General features: G+C 40.0%; 2 protein-coding genes and 1 long non-coding RNA gene across 3 annotated transcripts; all 3 read left to right on the top strand.

Annotated features, from left to right (window-relative positions):
- Positions 1–54: 54 nt before the first annotated feature.
- On the top strand, positions 55–2,947 carry LOC128317236 (ribonuclease inhibitor; the record flags this gene model as incomplete). The annotated part of the gene is made up of 3 exons (XM_053228310.1): positions 55–218; positions 1,984–2,157; positions 2,663–2,947. Coding segments are annotated over 3 exons (516 nt in total), but the record flags the coding sequence as incomplete, so codon positions are not given.
- A 717-nt stretch (positions 2,948–3,664) lies between these two features.
- LOC128317278 (ribonuclease inhibitor-like) lies at positions 3,665–7,956 on the top strand. Its single transcript, XM_053228671.1, has 3 exons — positions 3,665–3,786; positions 5,730–5,918; positions 7,779–7,956. The coding sequence occupies exons 1-3, from the start codon at positions 3,665–3,667 to the stop codon at positions 7,954–7,956; spliced, it is 489 nt and encodes a 162-aa protein (XP_053084646.1).
- A 946-nt stretch (positions 7,957–8,902) lies between these two features.
- On the top strand, positions 8,903–14,244 carry LOC128317237 (uncharacterized). The gene is made up of 4 exons (XR_008300781.1): positions 8,903–9,062; positions 10,577–10,750; positions 11,420–11,575; positions 11,844–14,244. It is a non-coding gene; the product is annotated as an uncharacterized LOC128317237 (long non-coding RNA).
- The last annotated feature ends 4,045 nt before the right edge of the window (positions 14,245–18,289 follow it).

Raw genomic sequence — 18,289 nt, 5'->3', positions numbered from 1 at the left:
TCCTGAACTGAGAGAGTGAAGAGTGTGTAATTGTCTCTCTGCAGGTTGTGTGATTGTGATGTCTCAGATGAAGGCTGTGCTGCTCTGACTTCAGCTCTGAGATCAAACTCCTCACACCTGAGAGAACTGGATCTGTCTAATAATAAACTCAGAGACTCAAGAGTGAAGCGTTTCTCTGCTGTACTGGAGAATCCTCACTGTAAACTGGAGACACTGAGGTAAGATCATCTCTGAGAGTCACATGACCTGCTCCTCACTAACACACATTCTCTAATAGTGAGACTGAAGCAGAGGTTTTAGGTTCAGCATCAAATATCCTGAGGAGGAAAATCATTTCATTTCAGTGCACGTTGAAGCTTTTCCTCCCATTCCTACTGATGTAAACAAAATATTTATGTAATTAATTAGGCCAATCAGGATTGTGTTTTCCAAAAGCATTGCAGCACATACATCATTGTGAAATGGTAGAGCGAGCATCAGTTTGAACACTCTCTCTCTTAGTGAAGATAATCTTAACTTTGAAATGCTTTTGGGGAAACTCAGTCCTGATTGTTTGTCAGTCATTTAATTAAACTGAAATTTAAACACACACACACACACACACACACTTGTTATGTTTCCATATGTGGAAATTTAAACAGTAACATAATTCCTCCTTGATATAAATAATTTCAGATGGCTGGCAATAAAAAGCTGAGAAATAGGTTACAGTTCTAAGATTTTATTTGTCATTTTCACTTGTTCATGATGGTTTGAGAAGTTCTGTTCTGTGAATCATTAATGCAACTTTTCAGACCTTTTCACACACTACAAACAAATAATACAATCTGTTTTAACACTGGCATTTAATGTTTTAGTTATTGCTTTTAAAATTTCATTAAAAACCATTCACAGTAATACATAGTGATTTAAGGCTGTAGTGACTGTGCTGATGAAGTTCATTATTCTGTGTCCTGAACTGAGAGAGTGAAGAGTGTGTCATTGTCTCTCTGCAGGTTGTGTGACTGTGATATCTCTGATGAAGGCTGTGCTGCTCTGACTTCAGCTCTGAGATCAAACCCCTCACACCTGAGAGAACTGGATCTGTCTTGGAATAAACTCAGAGACTCAGGAGTGAAGTGTCTCTCTGCTGTACTGGAAAATCCTCACTGTAAACTGGAGACACTGAGGTAAGATCATCCCTCTGAGAGTCACATGACCTGCTCCTCAGTAACACACATTCTCTAATAGTGAGACTGAAGCAGAGGTTTTAGGTTCAGCATCAAATATCCTGAGGAGGAAAATCATTTCATTTCAGTGCACGTTGAAGCTTCTCCTCCCATTCCTACTGATGTCAACAAAATATTTATGTAATAAATTAAGCGAATCAGGATTGTGTTTCGCAAAAGCATTGCAGCACATACATCATTGTGAAATGGTAGAGCGAGCATCACTTTGAACACACACTCTCTCTCTCTCTCTCTCAGTGCAGACGATCTTAACTTTGAAATGCTTTTGGAGATACTCAGTCCTGATTGTTCTTGTCAATCATTTAATTAAACTGAATTATAAGCACACACACACACACACACACACATACACACTTGTTGTTATGTTTCCATATGTAAATATCCATAGATATTTAATCGGTAACATAACCCCTCCTTGATATAAATAATTTCAGATGGCTGTCAATAAAAAGCTGAGAAATAGGTTACAGTTCTAAGAGTTTGTCATTTTCACTTGTTTATGATGGTTTGAGAAGCTTTTTTCTGTGAATCATTAATGCAACTTTTCAGACCTTTTCCCACACTATAAACAAATAATACAATCTGTTTTAACACTGGCATTTTATTTTTTTAGTTATTGCTTTTAAAATTTCATTAAAAAAAACCATTCACAGTAATACACAGTGATTTAAGGCTGTAGTGACTGTGCTGATGAAGTTCATTATTCTGTGTCCTGAACTGAGAGAGTGAAGAGTGTGTCATTGTCTCTCTGCAGGTTGTGTGGTTGTGGTTTCTCAGATGAAGGCTGTGCTGCTCTGACTTCAGCTCTGAGATCAAACCCCTCACACCTGAGAGAACTGAATCTGTCTTGGAATAAACTCAGAGACTCAGGAGTGAAGTGTCTCTCTGCTGTACTGGAGAATCCTCACTGTAAACTGGAGACACTGAGGTAAGATCATCTCTCTGAGAGTCACATGACCTGCTCCTCAGTAACACACATTCTCTAATAGTGAGACTGAAGCAGAGGTTTTAGGTTCAGCATCAAATATCCTGAGGAGAAAAATCATTTCATTTCAGTGCATCATTTGATTCGTAATTATCTATTCACAACATTAGTTGTGTTTTCTACATGTATTTGATGTTACTGATCTTTTCTTGTCTTTGAACTGGAACTAAAAAGAGCTTTTATGATTATAGTTATGGCATTAAAAATAATTAGCACAAATTTGTCCAGCAGCTTTTTAAATATGACATGGTTGCTGAATCTTATCTTTACAATATCAGTAATAACGGAAGATGAAAATAAGCTTTGAACCAGGTGAGGGTTCAAAAAAAGAGAAAATTTACTTTTTGTACTGCAATCATTGTTCATCATGGGGTGAAAAGTTCAGCTTTGAACTGATCTATATGTCCTGAACTGAGAAAGTGAAGAGTGTGTCATTGTCTCTCTGCAGGTTGCGTAATTGTGACGTCTCAGATGAAGGCTGTCCTGCTCTGACTTCAGCTCTGAGATCAAACTCCTCACACCTGAGAGAACTGGATCTGTCTAAGAATGAAATCAGAGACTCAGGAGTGAAGTGTCTCTCTGCTGTACTGAAGAATCCTCACTGTAAACTGGAGACACTGAGGTAAGATCATCTCTCTGAGAGTCACATGACCTGTTCCTCAGTAAGACACATTTAGCATTTGCTACATAATTCTGGATTGTACATGACACAAAACAACCATGTCTTTTTGTGAACCCTGTGCAGTCTGTTCTCACTTTCAAGTCCATGTAAGTAGAAAGTCCACACTCAGAACTCCGTTACAAGTCCATGCAAATAGAAAGTCTGGAAATCAAGACTACAACTAAGTTGTAGTACAGGTGCTGGTCATATAATTAGAATATCATCAAAAAGTTGATTTATTTCACTAATTCCATTCAAAAAGTCAAACTTGTATAATGTATACATTCATTCCACACAGACTGATATATTTTAAGTGTTTATTTCTTTTAATTTTGATGATTATAACTGACAACTAATGAAACCCCCAAATTCAGTATCTCAGAAAATTAGAATATTGTGAAAAGGTTCAATATTGAAGACACCCGGTGCCACACTCTAATCAGCTAATTAACTCAAAACACCTGCAAAGACCTATAAATGGTCTCTCAGTCTAGTTCTGTAGGCTACCAAAAGACGACCATTGACACCTTGCACAAGGAGGGCAAGACACAAAAGCTCATTGCAAAAGAGGCTGGTTGTTCACAGAGCTCTGTGTCCAAGCACATTAATAGAGAGGCGAAGGGAAGGAAAAGATGTGGTAGAAAAAAGTGTACAAGCAATAGGGATAACTGCACCCTGGAGAGGATTGTGAAACAAAACCCATTCAAAAATGTGGGGGAGATTCACAAAGAGTGGACTGCAGCTGGAGTCAGTGCTTCAAGAACCACTACGCACAGACGTATGCAAGACATGGGTTTCAGCTGTCGCATTCCTTGTGTCAAGCCACTCTTGAACAACAGACAGCGTCAGAAGCGTCTCGCCTGGGCTAATGACAAAAAGGACTGGACTGCTGCTGAGTGGTCCAAAGTTATGTTCGCTGATGAAAGTAAATTTTGCATTTTCAACGCAGGCCAGCAAACTTGCCTGACCTTAACCCCATAGAAAATGTATGGGGTATTGTGAAGAGGAAGATGTGATATGCCAGACCCAACAATGCAGAAGAGCTGAAGGCCACTATCTACAACCTGGGCTCTCATAACACCTGAGCAGTGCCACAGACTGATCGACTCCATGCCACGCCGCATTGCTGCAGTAATTCAGGCAAAAGGAGCCCCAGCTAAGTATTGAGTGCTGTACATGCTCATACTTTTCATGTTCATACTTCTCAGTTGGCCAAGGTTTCTAAAAATCCTTTCTTTGTATTGGTCTTAAGTAATATTCTAATTTTCTGAGATACTGAATTTGGGGGTTTCATTAGTTGTCAGTTATAATCATCAAAATTAAAAGAAATAAACACTTGAAATATATCAGTCTGTGTGGAATGAATGTATACATTATACAAGTTTGACTTTTTGAATGGAATTAGTGAAATAAATCAACTTTTTGATGATATTCTAATTATATGACCAGCACCTGTAGATCGAGTTTATAGATCCATGTATTTGTCCAGTGTTTGCTCAGGATGCAGGAGTGTACTGACTCCACACTGACATGTCCAGTCTCTCAATGTCCATGACACAGAGTTTACAATCCAGTCTCGTGTGTGGAAACAGAAGACAGTGAAACGTCCAGAAAACCAGAAAGAGTGCTAAATAGATCCTGTCCACAACTAAATTAGAAGAGACTTTTGTAATACTGATGTCCATTTCCTGAGTTGAAATCTTCTCCTAGGTGACAGCTCCTTCAGATTCTCTTTCTTGGTAACGTGTTGTGTTGAATTCACAAACTTGAGCTTATCAGGGAAGTAACTCGACAGTGTTCCTTTTTCCTTTAGTCTGTTCTAGAAAGCTGTTGATGTGTGTGATGGAGTACATGTCATCTGGCTGTGTTTCTGACACACCTGAGCAGTCAGAGTAACTCGCCTCATCTGAGGAAATCTCACCCTCCTCCATGTGTGAGCTGTTCTCCTGTAGCTCCTGTACTGCACTCTGGCCTTTCACTGTCTGACTTTACACTGTTTACTGATTCAGTGCAGTTTTGGGGATTATTGGCATTGTCTTAATGGTTTTCATCTAGCTCTTTTCATGTATTTTCTTCTTTAACTACATTTTCTCCACCTTTGCCAAGTTTCTTCATTTTTCTTTTGCTCGAGTCTTATCTATTCTCCTGCTGCAGATTTGCGGGATTAGTGAAACTCAGTGTCACTATTAAGGCCAGTATCACCACTAGCACTACCGCTAACACCCGCAGTCATCTCAGGTTTAGCACCTATGCTATCGCCAGCATCAGTGTTACAATTAGCAACTGTACAACGATTAATATTAGTGTCAGGATTGTGTGCATTGTTAGCATTGTTAGCATTACTGCTGTTCTCAGTGCTGACCTCTTCTGCTCTCCTGCTGACTGTCTCCACTCTGCTGGTGCCGTGTTGAGCTTCCCGGCTAAACAGCTCTCTGTGTGAACAACTCAACTTTTTTTATATCTGATATCCCCACACTCGAAACATCTCAGGCTTTCAGTGTAGCTGCTGTCACCATGATTACATTTAAAACTTGTACTGAGGGTTTCATCTCGGTTATTAAGAAACTTAAAAATTTGCATATGAAAACACAGGAAAGGTTTCACTGCCGAGTTTTTACAGTCAAGTGGAATCATTCTCATGGAGCTGGCAAACACACATACACACACATACACACACACACACACACCCTCTCAAACACAATAAACAGAAGTTGTTATTTAGTTATTGCTCTCATAATTTATAACTAAGATGCTGTATTTTGTAGTGAATAAAGACTGCAGTGACACTTTGATTAAAAAAAGTTCCTGCTGAACTGATCTGTGTGTCCTGAACTGAGAGAGTGAAGAGTGTGTCATTGTCTCTCTGCAGGTTGTGTGATTGTGGTGTATCAGATGAAGGCTGTGCTGCTCTGACTTCAGCTCTGAGATCAAACCCCTCACACCTGAGAGAACTGGATCTGTCTGGGAATAAACTCAGAGACTCAGGAGTGAAGTGTCTCTCTGCTGTACTGGAGAATCCTCACTGTAAACTGGAGACACTGAGGTAAGATCATCTCTCTGAGAGTCACATGATCTGCTCCTCACTAACACACATTCTCTAATAGTGAGACTGAAGCAGAGGTTTAAGGTTCAGCATCAAATATCCTGAGGAGGAAAATCATTTCATTTCACTGCGTCATTTGATTTGTAATTATCTATTCACAGTATTAGTTGTTTTCTATGTGTATTTGATGTTCCTGATGTTTGCTTGTTTTTGATCTGGAACTTAAACAAACATTTTTTTTATGATTATAGTTATGGCATTAAAAATAATTAGGACAAATTTTGTCCTGCAGCTTTTTAAATGTGCCATGGTTACTGAATCTTATAAGTACAATATCAGTAATAAAGGAAGATGAAAATAAGTTTTGAAATAGATGATCTAAAGACTAAAAATTGACTCCTTTTTACTGCAATCATTGTTCATCATGGGGTGAGAATTTAATCTTTGTGAACTGTTTGTAGAGTGTTTTCTCTCTCTCACACACACACACACACACACACACACATTTACATTTCTGTGTCGTATTTCCTTTAACATGCGTATTAACGTAGCTAGAAAATGCTACACGTACCACCAACTCCAACCTTAACCTGCAGATTCTGTTCAAAATAAATCCTCACTGGGACCAGCTAAATATTCTCACAATGTAAAAACTGTTACACATTCCTCAGAATATATAGACATTTATTTACAGACAACAATACATAGACCACTACACACACACACAAACACAAATATACTCTCTCAAACATAATAAATAGAATTTGTTTGTATCCCCTGCCACGAAGTCACTAAGTGGTGGAAGTGTAATTGTTCTCAAGTTGTCCTTCTGTCCAAGATTATAATTAGTGTGATATCTCATGAATTAGTGGTTGAATGTTTGTAGGATTTATATGGAATTATCATTGTAACCAGCAAATGAACTGATTAGATTTTGGAGTTGATCCAAAAGGGTCAAACTCAAATGTCTAAAATAGATTTTCTTCATTTTTCCTTCCTGTTTGAAGTATATTTACAAGGATATGTAAAGTCAAAAGCTAGCCACTCAGAGGAATGAAACCTGCTTCAAAACCAGACTGATATATTAAGTTTTTCACAGTCCTATTTCTTGTCTGTCAGCAGTAGATAAGGTCACCAGGTTTGAACAGGAAATAAAGGGGTTTTTATCTTCGAGATGCTATTTGCAATACAGATACCACCAATGTCCATGAAAATCCACTTTATTGTATAGTTCTCAATTTGTGAAAGCTTTCATAAATAGAGTTTAGCATATATGATACCTCAGTACAGCTCTAGACCCAATGGCACATGAAGTAATAGAGTATTTCAGTGAAGTGACCAAGCACTGAAACTTTACGGCATTAAACTTCAAAATAGTGACTGTTTACAGGCGTCTAAGCTCAAATCCACCAGCCTGATTTGTGATGTTTCACAGTCATGTTTTTGTCCATCATTCATTCATTGGTGAGCCTGTGTGCCCGCAAGATGATGCAAGATCTTTGTTTACTTTGAAGTGCTCTTTTAAATACAAAATGTATCTTTATAAACTTTCACAAATAGAATGAGGCATACTTGATTGCTTAAAACAGTTTGAGACCAACTGCCCTAACAACATTTTTTTCAAATACCTCAGAACAGGTATTTCAACGGGATTTAAAATGTATGAAGTGGTGAATGAGGAGTTTGTGAAGATTAATATTTGTTGAATGGCTGATATAAATGATGGGGTTCTGCTTCACTTGCCCACATGGAGGAGGCACCTCTGGCATTGACTCTTTAATTAGAAAAAAAAGTTCCTGCTGCACTGATGTGTGTGTCCTGAACTGAGAGAGTGAAGAGTGTGTCATTGTCTCTCTGCAGGTTGTGTGATTGTGGTTTCTCAGATGAAGGTTGTGATGCTCTGACTTCAGCTCTGAGATCAAACCCCTCACACCTGAGAGAACTGGATCTGTCTGGGAATGAACTCGGAGACTCCGGAGTGAAGCGTCTCTCTGCTGTACTGGAGAATCCTCACTGTAAACTGGAGACACTGAGGTAAGATCATCTCTCTGAGAGTCACATGACCTGCTCCTCAGTAAGACTCATTTAGCATTTGCTACATAATTCTGGATTGTACATGACACAAAACAACCATGTCTTTTTGTGAGCCCTGTGCAGTCTGATCTCATCTGAGGAGATCTCACCCTCCTCCATGTGTGTGAGCTGTTCTCCTGTAGCACCTGTACTGCACTCTGGCCTTTCACTGTCTGACTTTACACTGTTTACTGATTCAGTGCAGTTTTGGGGATTATTGGCATTGTCTTAACGGGATTCATATTGCTCTTTTCATGTATTTTCTTCTTTAACTACGTTTTCTCCACCTTTGCCAAGTTTCTTGACTCCATTTTTTCTTTTGCTCGAGTCTTATGTGTTCTCCTGCTGCAGCTTTGGGAGATTAGTGACAGTCTCAGTGTCACTATTAAGGCCAGTATCACCACTAGCACTACCGCTAACACCTGCAGTCACCTCAGGTTTAGCACCTATGCTATTACCAGCATCAGTGTTAGAATTAGCATCCATACAAGGATTAACATTACTGCTGTGCTCAGTGCTCTCCTCTTCTACTCTCCTGCTGACTGTCTCCACTCTGCTGGTGCTGTATTTCAGCCGTGTCGTCCCCTGAGTTCTCCGGCTGCACAGCTCTGTGTGAACAACTCGACCTTTTATACCTAATGTACTCACACTCGAAACATCTCAGGCTTTCAGTATAACACAGTGTAGCTGTGTGTGTGTGAAAGCGCACACACACGCCCTCTCAAACACAGATAAAAGAATTTGTTATTTAGTTATTGCTCTCATATAATTCATGACTAAGTTTCTGTATTTCATAGTGATTAAAAACTGCAGTGACTCTGATGAAAAAGTTCCTGCTGAACTGATCTGTGTGTCCTGAACTGAGAGAGTGAAGAGTGTGTCATTGTCTCTCTGCAGGTTGGAGCATTGTGATATCTCAGATAAAGGCTGTGCTGCTCTGACCTCAGCTCTGAGATCAAACCCCTCACACCTGAGAGAACTGGATCTGTCTGAGAATAAACTCAGCCACTCAGGAGTGAAGCGTCTCTCTGCTGTACTGGAGAATCCTGACTGTAAACTGGAGACACTGAGGTAAGATCATCTCTCTGAGAGTCACATGACCTGCTCCTCACTAAGACATATTTTCTAATAGTGAAACAGAAGCAGAGGTGTTAGGTTCAGAATCAAATATCCTGAGGAGGAAAATCATTTAATTTCAGTCTGCATAGATGTTTTTCCTGATCTGATCACAGTATTTATGTATCTTTGTACTTTTGGTGACGCCCACAAAACTTCATAAAAGGCAAAGCCCACAGTGCTGAATGCCAAAAAAGAGTTTCTCAGAAGAAGTGGGAGTTATTTTGAGTCACAACTACGCCAATAAAAATTATATTATTTTAAAGAACCTCACAGAGAGAAACTTGTGAAGCGTCTTGCCGACTCTCAGCCAGAATCCCTCGCCCCTTTCCCTGATGCCATGTTAGAAAAGCAAAAGGGCATGTGTGTGCAGGAAGTGAATGTTCCACAGCACACTAGGGAGCACCAGATACACACAGATCTGATACTGCACGTACCAGTGCTGGATCTAATAAAGTGTTACACAGCATCAAACTGAGATCCCTCAGTAAACAGAACCGACTTATACACCTGATCTAATCCTCCTTTTATACTGCAGCATTCTTAATTGAATGACGGGCCTTCTTTGTCTTAATTTATGGATTATGCTGACTTGCTTTCTTTTTTATATTTTTTAGATAATCCTATTAATAAGAAATGACTGGGTTTTACAAAATTTTCTTTAAATTTCTGTGTGTAACTAAAAATACACAAGCTATTTAAACTTGACAGTGTAATCTGTATATAAAAGTGCAGTAGCTCATCACAAGTTTTGAAGCCGATCAGCTGAGGTTTACATTAATTAGTCTTCTTATGTGTAAATTTGTACACACTCAGGAGCACGAGTAGGATACGAGCATTTTTCCAAAATTACTGGATTTTCATGAATACCAAATTTCTTCTGTAAATGCTTGTACAAACAATTTAGGAATAAATCTATTCATATCCAGCGTGATGAATAAGGCCCATTGTTTTCACTTTTTCAGATGTAGGTTTTAAACTTAATCAACGAATCTCTTATAATCCCTCATTAGTAAGGTTTAAGTTCAGAAGTGTGGCAGTAAAAAGCCTAGAGATAGGTTACAGTTCTAAGAGTTAAAGTTTTGTCAATTTCACTCATTCATCATGGTTTGAGAAGTTCTATAAGAGGCCGTTACAGGCAAAAATTCTATTGTCACACGCCATCACACTCTCTCACACACCATCAAACCTCTAATCTTTAATAGTAAGTAAGAGACTTTGATAGATTGTGTTTGCCCTAATTGTTCTTATAAATCATGTGGTTTAGCACTTGCACACACACACACACCCTCTCAAACACAATAAATAAAATTTGTTATTTAGTTATTGCTCTCATATAATTTATAACTAAGATGCTGTATTTCATAGTGATTAAAGACTGCAGTGACTTTGACAAAAAAAAAGTTCCTGCTGAACTGATCTGTGTGTCCTGAACTGAGAGAGTGAAGAGTGTCATTGTCTCTCTGCAGGTTGCGTTATTGTGATATCTCAGAAAAAGGCTGTGCTGCTCTGACTTCAGCTCTGAGATCAAACCCCTCCCACCTGAGAAAACTGGATCTGTCTTGGAATGAACTCAGAGACTCAGGAGTGAAGTGTCTCTCTGCTGTACTGGAGAATCCTCACTGTAAACTGGAGACACTGAGGTAAGATCATCTCTCTGAGTCACATGACCTGCTCTTCAGTAACACACATTCTCTAATAGTGAGACTGAAGCAGAGGTTTTAAGTTCAGCATCAAATTTCCTGAGGAGGAAAAGCATTTCATTTCAGTCCACACTGATGTGTTTTTTTCTGATCTTTTTTTTCCTCAAAAGCATTGTAGCACAAACATCATTTAATGGTAGAGCAAGCATCACTTTGAACACTCTCTCTCCCAGTTAAAATTATCTTAACTTTGAAATGCTTTTAGGAAACTCAACGCTGACTGTTTTTGGAAATTTGATTAAATCGAATTTTATACACACACACACACACACACACACACTTTGGGCCTCATTTATTAATCTTTATAATGTTGTGAGTAAATGTCTGTGTAAGTAAAACTGAACAGCCTTCCGACAGAAAGGCTGATTTTCTTTGTACTCGTTTGCTTACGTTGATCACCCATAATGTGTGAAGTGCGTTTCCGGCACAGCTCATTTTCATGTAATGACGCCCAAACACACACTTCTATAAGTCGCTCTGGATAAGGGTCTCTGCTAAATGCTGTAAACCTAATCATTTAAACTCAACGGTATATTCCAGATATAAAAGTGCAGTAATCCATGCAAATTATATAAACTGAGTGAAGAGTGTGTCATTGTCTCTCTGCAGGTTGCGTGACTGTGATATCTCAGATGAAGGCTGTTCTGCTCTGACTTCAGCTCTGAGATCAAACCCCTCACACCTGAGAGAACTGGATCTGTCTTGGAATAAACTCAGAGACTCAGAAAAGGAGCAGCTCTTCAGTCTTAAACTACAGGACTTGAGGTGATTTACAAGTATTTCAGATAAACATACAAAAATAAAATAAACAAATATTTAGACTCATTAACATTGATACTTTTTGTTTAGTGAAGAAATAGTTTAAGTAACCTGCTCCTGATTCTATAAAGAGCTATTGATTTTAAACAGGTTCATATTCAGTGAGTTACTGGGTATTTTTTAAACTTTGCACTTGAACATTAAAAAACCAAAGAAAAATTTATGTTCAACCTGTCAGCTTAAATATAAAACTTTTGTTGTCATTTAATTTCAGGGTGTGAAGAATTTTCATCTGATGCAGACTCCAGAGAAGATGTTTTTAATGAAATGTGCTCGACTCTTAGCGGCATTTCCTGGACTTTTTTTTCTCACACTGGGAAATAATCTGAATTAAATGTAATACATTTCCACAAAGTGTAAGTGCAGACAGTGTGTCAGTGATGTACAGAACCATTTCATTTATAAGATATATTACAGAGATTAAGAGAGAGAAAGGGGGATTATGGGATGATTAATGTCTGTACATCAGAAATATGTGTGAAATACTTGTTTCAGACTCGAAAACAGAGAAAAAGAAGAAGCTTCTCCATTTTCCTATGCCCAAATTTTCTGGACTAGTTTAAGGTCTTTGTGGTTTTTGAGATGTAGTTGGAATGGACATTTTGCTGTAACCTCTAAACCCTGGTTAATAATATGACACAGTTGAAGGTAAAGTCTAAACCCACTTGTAACAAGCTGCGAGACTGTACGCTGGATGACTGTAAATTGTCGACTCTCAACTGCCTTTTATGGAGTTGCTGTAAAAATTCACTAGATAGTCGTCTAGAGCATAAGTCAAGTGTGATAGCCTCTCCACTTGATTTTCTCTGCGGCTATGTTGTTGTTGTTAATGTCGGCCAGCTCCACTAAAATCTATGGTCAAGAGCTGCTGCTGCGTGTAGCTGTGATTCTTCATGCATCATAGGACTTTACAGAGTGGTGTTGCAGCGCTACTATCAGCAATAAGCACTTACTGAAGCTCAATTAATTATTTTTATTATTACACAATTCCACAGTTATACACTACAGAATCCGGACATCATGGCAGAACTCAAGTTCTGGTTAAGGTTTTAGTTGCTCTGGTCTTCACTTCAGCCCATGTCTTCCACCATTCTACCCCTCTATCACATCATCTGGTTGGAAGACTCTGAAAGAGATCACCATGGCTGAAGCAGTGACTATTTACTCAACATGCGAATGCTACTCTGTTATCTTTCCTGTAAACACTGCTTGTTTGTTTTTGTAACTTTCTGAAGATATCTCATTGCTGTGACTGACATTTGTTATACAGTCTCCTCCGAAAGTACTGGAACAGCAAGGCCAATTCTTTTTTTTTTTTTTTTTTTTTTTTTTTTTCTTTTCTATACACTGAAGATGTTTGGGTTTGAGATCAAAAAAATTAATGAGATGATAGATGAGAATTTCAGCTTTCACTTCCTGATATTTAAAACTAGATGTGTTAAACAACTTAGAACATAGCACCACCCAATTTTTGGTGAGCAAAAGTATTAGAACAGATAATCTTAGAATAAATAACATGTAATATTTGGTTGCGTATCCCTTGCTTGCATCAATTGAATCAAGCAGGTGACCCACTGACATCATCAAACTGTCGCATTCTTTTTTTAATACTTTTCCAGGCTTGTACTGAAGCTTATTTCAGATATTGTTTGTTTTGGGGGGTTTCTCTCTTTAGTCTCCTCTTCAGGAGGTGAAATGCAGCTCAGTGGGATTAAGATCTGGTGATTGACTTCGTCAGTCTAAAACCTTCCACTTTTTCCCCTGATGAAGTCCATTGTTGTCTCCCCCAATTGTTTTTGTTTATGATAAATATATTTTAGAGGAGTTATTTGATCATTAATAAAAGGGTGTGGTGGATGAGGTGCTTGACAGTTTTGGACATGACAATCAAGCCTAATTAACACGCATGCACTTTCCAACACATACCTGAAGTTCTTGACAGTTCTGTAACAAAGCCATGTCTTGTTCTGCTATAAACTCATATCCTGCAGAGCATCTCAAAAAATAGTTTGTGTTGAGCGTAAATGTTGACTGTATTTACATTTTCAGTCACATTAGCTACTTACATTTACATCACTTTGATTAAAATGATGTATAATGAGCTAGCTAGCCAATTGTAGCTCAGTCAGTCATGACTCAAAGCTCTAAAATCTTTTCCCGACATCAGTAAAATCAATATACCTGTGAAAATTACACATTCATCATTTTACATATAAATTAATAACACTGTGCTTATCACAATAAGTTTGCCAATGCACCATTTTTAGTTGCACTTTAGGTAATGAATTGTGAATGTGTATTTATGAATGTCCATCACTAAGGTGGGCAGGCGAGAGGCAGGTAAGATGGGCAGTGTGTAATGCCTGACTGTGTTGCGACTGGACCAATCACTGATTATTATTGTTTCCAGCAACCAATCACTGACAACCACTATTTCTCCCACCATCGCCCTTTTTTGTTCGTTTTAAGCTATCTTCCTGGATATCGTAATAAAAGCGAGTAACTGTTTCCTTACTACTTACCTTTCAAGACTACTCTAATGTCATGACCTCTTTTTGTGTGGTATTTTGTACAAATGTAAAAGTTTATTTCAAGAAATAAAGAAATAACTGTAATATTGACAAATCCAATCAGTTTTTCAATCTCATGCCCTCTTTTTTCCTAACTCCTGAATAAATTATCCACCTCTTGCCACTATGAAGGTTTCTAACCACCATAGTGACCATAGTAAAACTCCTGGCACTGCCTCCTGAAGGGAGGGAATGTCCACTGGGTTAAGAAGTTTCTCAAAGTGCTCCACTCAATAATATCCCCAGCAGAGGTCAATACTCTCCCACACTTGCACACTTTGTGACCATACAAGACTTTTTTCCATGGCCTCTCCAAACTCTTCCCATACCTGAACTTTTACTTCTGTGACTGCTTTTGCTGCAGTCCTTCTGGGTTTACTTTACCTCTCAACTGTATCACAAGAGCTCTCCTTTGGCATTATTTAGCTTCCATTACATAGCTTCTATCTTCAACTTGACAGCTTCCCTCACTACTTATGTCCAGCAGTGTGTCCTGAGTTACCACCATAACAGGTGCCTTGCATCTGCTTCTACAGTTCAGGACATGTATGTGGTCCATCCAGATTCAATGTCCCCGACCTCCCTCAGTACAAAGACAAGTCCTTTCAGAGGTGTGAGTTAAATTCATCTCAGTGAAGCTGCTCCCAAGCAACATGTGAAGCTTTCCTTTCACCACATTAATGGCATTGCATTTAGTTATATTGCATATATATTGGTGACTATAAATGCTAAAGGAAGAACAAAATATCTTGTGTTTTGATAACAACCAAATTACAGTGTGCACTTGGTTGACCAGCTTTAAGCAGCTTTGAAGAGCCTGAACACCTTTTCTGTCCTGTGATAATGTTGATGTAAGCTTGTCAAATAAAGTGTATTTATAAAGATTAGTAACAAATGATGTTAAATTATTTTCCTTTAAAATTATGTGGTTTTGATTGTTTTTCCACTTTGACAGGTAACTAATAAAATAGAGCTCCTGGCGCTGTGAGGGCAGCAGCCTGTTACAGCAGCTCCGAGCCAAATGTGAAGTTTTGGCTTTTTTAACTTTTTTAACTTGTCTGTGCATTTTTTCCTCTAGTTTTTTCTCTTTTTTCTGTTTTAGATAACACTCATCATGTTTCACATACACCTTTTTCCCATTTTGATGGTCTTTTTGCTGTTCTCATCACTTTTTGTGGTTGGGAGCTGGGCTCAGCAGAGCGGCATTGTGTTTAGGTACACACATGACCAGCTGTTAGCGCTCTCCAAAACAACGCTTCTTCCCGGAGACAGGCATAAGATCCCAGCAGAGCTCAGGAAGAGACGCCGGGGTTGCAGAGCCAATGCGAAGCTGAGAGCGAAAAAGAGAAGATTTAAACCCGCAGTTCCATCTGTTATCATGGGGAACGTGAGGTCCTTGGGAAATAAGATGGACGAACTGTGTGCAGTGATTCGGACCCAGAGGGAGTACTGGGATAGCAGTTTAATGTGCTTTATGGAAACTTGGCTGCATACGGACTTCCCTGATCACAGTGCCCCCGTACCCGGCTTTAAGCTCATTCGGGCGGACAGAGATGCGACGCTCAGTGGTAAGAGGAAAGGTGGAGGTATTGCTGTTTTTGTTAATGAAAAGTGGTGCAATTCCAGGCATGTTACCGTGAAGGAACGTCTCTGCTCCCCGGACATTGGACTTTTAGCCGTGAGTATGCGCCCATATTATTTACCACGTGAATTCTCCTGCGCCATGATAATCGGTGTTTACATCCCATCGTCAGCTGATCAGACAGCAGTGTGCGACGCCATACACAGCACTGTTGCTAGGCTACAGTTTCAACATCCTGAGGCATTTGTGACCATACCCGGAGATTTTAACCATGTAAATCTAGATTCTACTCTCCCAAACTTTCACCAGTTTGTTGACTGTTTCACGCGGGAAAACAGAACACTGGACCGTCTGTATGCAAATGTCAGAGATGCTTACAGAGCCACTGCACTACCCCCACTCGGTAATTCAGATCACAATCTCGTCTCTTTAACACCTCAGTATGTTCCTGCAGTTCAAAGGCAGCCTGTATCCACAAGGACGGTGAGGGGGTGGACATAGGAAGCCAGTGAGACCCTGCAAGACTGCTTCGAGACCACAGACTGGAATGTGCTTGGTGAACCACATGGGGATGACATTAATAGTATCACTGACTGTGTCACAGACTACATTAACTTTTGCCACAATACCATGATCCCTACTCGAACCGTACACTGTTATCCGAACAATAAACCTTGGATCACCAGTGACCCGAAAGATCTGTTGAACAAGAAGAAGAGGGCCTTCAGGTCTGGTGACAAGGAAGAACTAAAAAGGAAACAGCGGCAACTAAAAATGAGACTGAGGGAGTGTAAAGACTCGTACTGGCAGAAGCTGGAGAGGAAACTTCAGCAAAATCACATCAAGGACGTGTGGATGGGCATGAAGCCGATCACAGACTTCAGCATTAAAGACCGTCAGAAAGGGGGCTGCTTGGACAGTGCCAACGAACTGAATGTGTTTTTTTAACAGGTTCAGCACAGGACCCCCTGCTGGGCCATGCCACACAGGAACAGTCCTGACACCTTTGCAGACACCAAATACACATCTACAGCAACACCATACCCTGCTGAGTATCCCTGACCACAACCCCCCACTGCCTTCCTCACCTGGACCGACCATATCCTCTCACTTGACTGTGACGACCATCCAGGTGAGAAGACAGCTGGAGAGGATCAAGGCAAGGCTGCAGGCCCTGATGGTATTAGTCCCATGGTTCTTAAGTCCTGTGCTACTCAGCTGTCTGGTATCCTGAAGCACATCTACAATCTAAGTCAGATGCAGGAAAGAGTACCAGTGCTATGGAAAACATCTTGTCTAGTACTGATAGCTAAGAAAGCCACCCCGTCTGGCCTCAATGACTTCAGACCGGTTGCCCTGACGTCATGTCATGAAAGTGTTGGAGAGACTAGTTTTAGCCCATTTGGTGCCACAGGTGAAACCTGCACTGGACTCACTCCAGTTTGCTTACCAGCCTCATGTGGGTGTCGATGATGCGGTCATCTATCTGCTGCAGCGTACTCACTTTTACCTGGATGGAAGTGGTGATACTGTGAGGATCATGTTTTTTGATTTTTCCAGTGCCTGCAACACCATCCAACCATTCATGCTGAGTGAAAAGCTACTCAGAATGGGTGTCAGCACATCCACCATCTCCTGGACTGCTGACTACCTGTCAGATAGCCCCCAGTTTGTGCGATTGGGGGCCTCTCTGTCTGACACGGTGGTCAGTAACAGAGGAGCACCTAAGGGGACTGTCCTGTCTCCATTTTTGTTCACTTTGTAGACCTCAGACTTTCAGTACAACTCTGAATCATGCCACCTGCAGAAGTTTTCTGACGACTCTGCAGTGGTAGGGTGTATTAGGGATGGACAGGAGTCGGAGGGGACTACTGGATAACTTTGTGGACTGGTGCACTAAGAATGATCTACTCCTAAATGTGACAAAGACCAAGGAGATGGTGGTGGACTTTAGGAGGAATAAAACTTTGATTAAGCCCATAACCATCATGGGTGAGGATGTTGGAATTGTTAATAACTACATGTATTTGGGTGTACACTTAAATGATAGACTGGACTGGAGGACCAACACTGATGCTGTGTACAAGAAGGGAATGAGCAGACTCTACTTTCTGAGGAAGCTCAGATCTTTCAATGTATGCAACAAGATGCTGGAGATCTTTTACCAGTCTGTGGTGGCGAGTGCCATTTACTGTACTGTGGTCTGCTGGGGGGGCAGCATCAGTGCCAGGGATACCAGCAGGATTAACAAGCTTATTCGCAAGGCTGGATCTATCATTGGACACAAACTGGAGATGTTTGAGTCAGTGAGGAACAGGAGGTCACTGAACAAACTGCTCTCCATCATGGACAATCCGTCTCACCCACTCTACAACACACTACAGAGTCAGCGGAGCTCATTCTCCAAAAGACTCATTCAAATTCGTTGTCAGAGAGAACGTTACAGGAGTTAATTCTTACCATTCGCAATAACATTGTACAACAGCTCACCTGTGTGTGACAGATGAT

Source organism: Pangasianodon hypophthalmus, chromosome 23, assembly GCF_027358585.1.
Source record: "Pangasianodon hypophthalmus isolate fPanHyp1 chromosome 23, fPanHyp1.pri, whole genome shotgun sequence".
In the NCBI taxonomy this organism is placed as follows: Eukaryota; Metazoa; Chordata; class Actinopteri; order Siluriformes; family Pangasiidae; genus Pangasianodon; species Pangasianodon hypophthalmus.
Note: the sequence above shows the minus strand (reverse complement) of the source record. Positions and strands in the feature narration are given on the sequence as shown.

Excerpts from the sequence above, each read along its gene's own strand:
- LOC128317278 (XM_053228671.1), top strand. The coding sequence starts at position 3,665 with ATGGGTTTCAGCTGTCGCATTCCTTGTGTCAAGCCACTCTTGAACAAC. Across the intron at positions 3,787-5,729 it reads GCTGAGTGGTCCAAAGTTAT|ATTGTCTCTCTGCAGGTTGT; the intron begins GTTCGCTGATGA and ends GAAGAGTGTGTC. Across the intron at positions 5,919-7,778 it reads TGTAAACTGGAGACACTGAG|GTTGTGTGATTGTGGTTTCT; the intron begins GTAAGATCATCT and ends GTCTCTCTGCAG.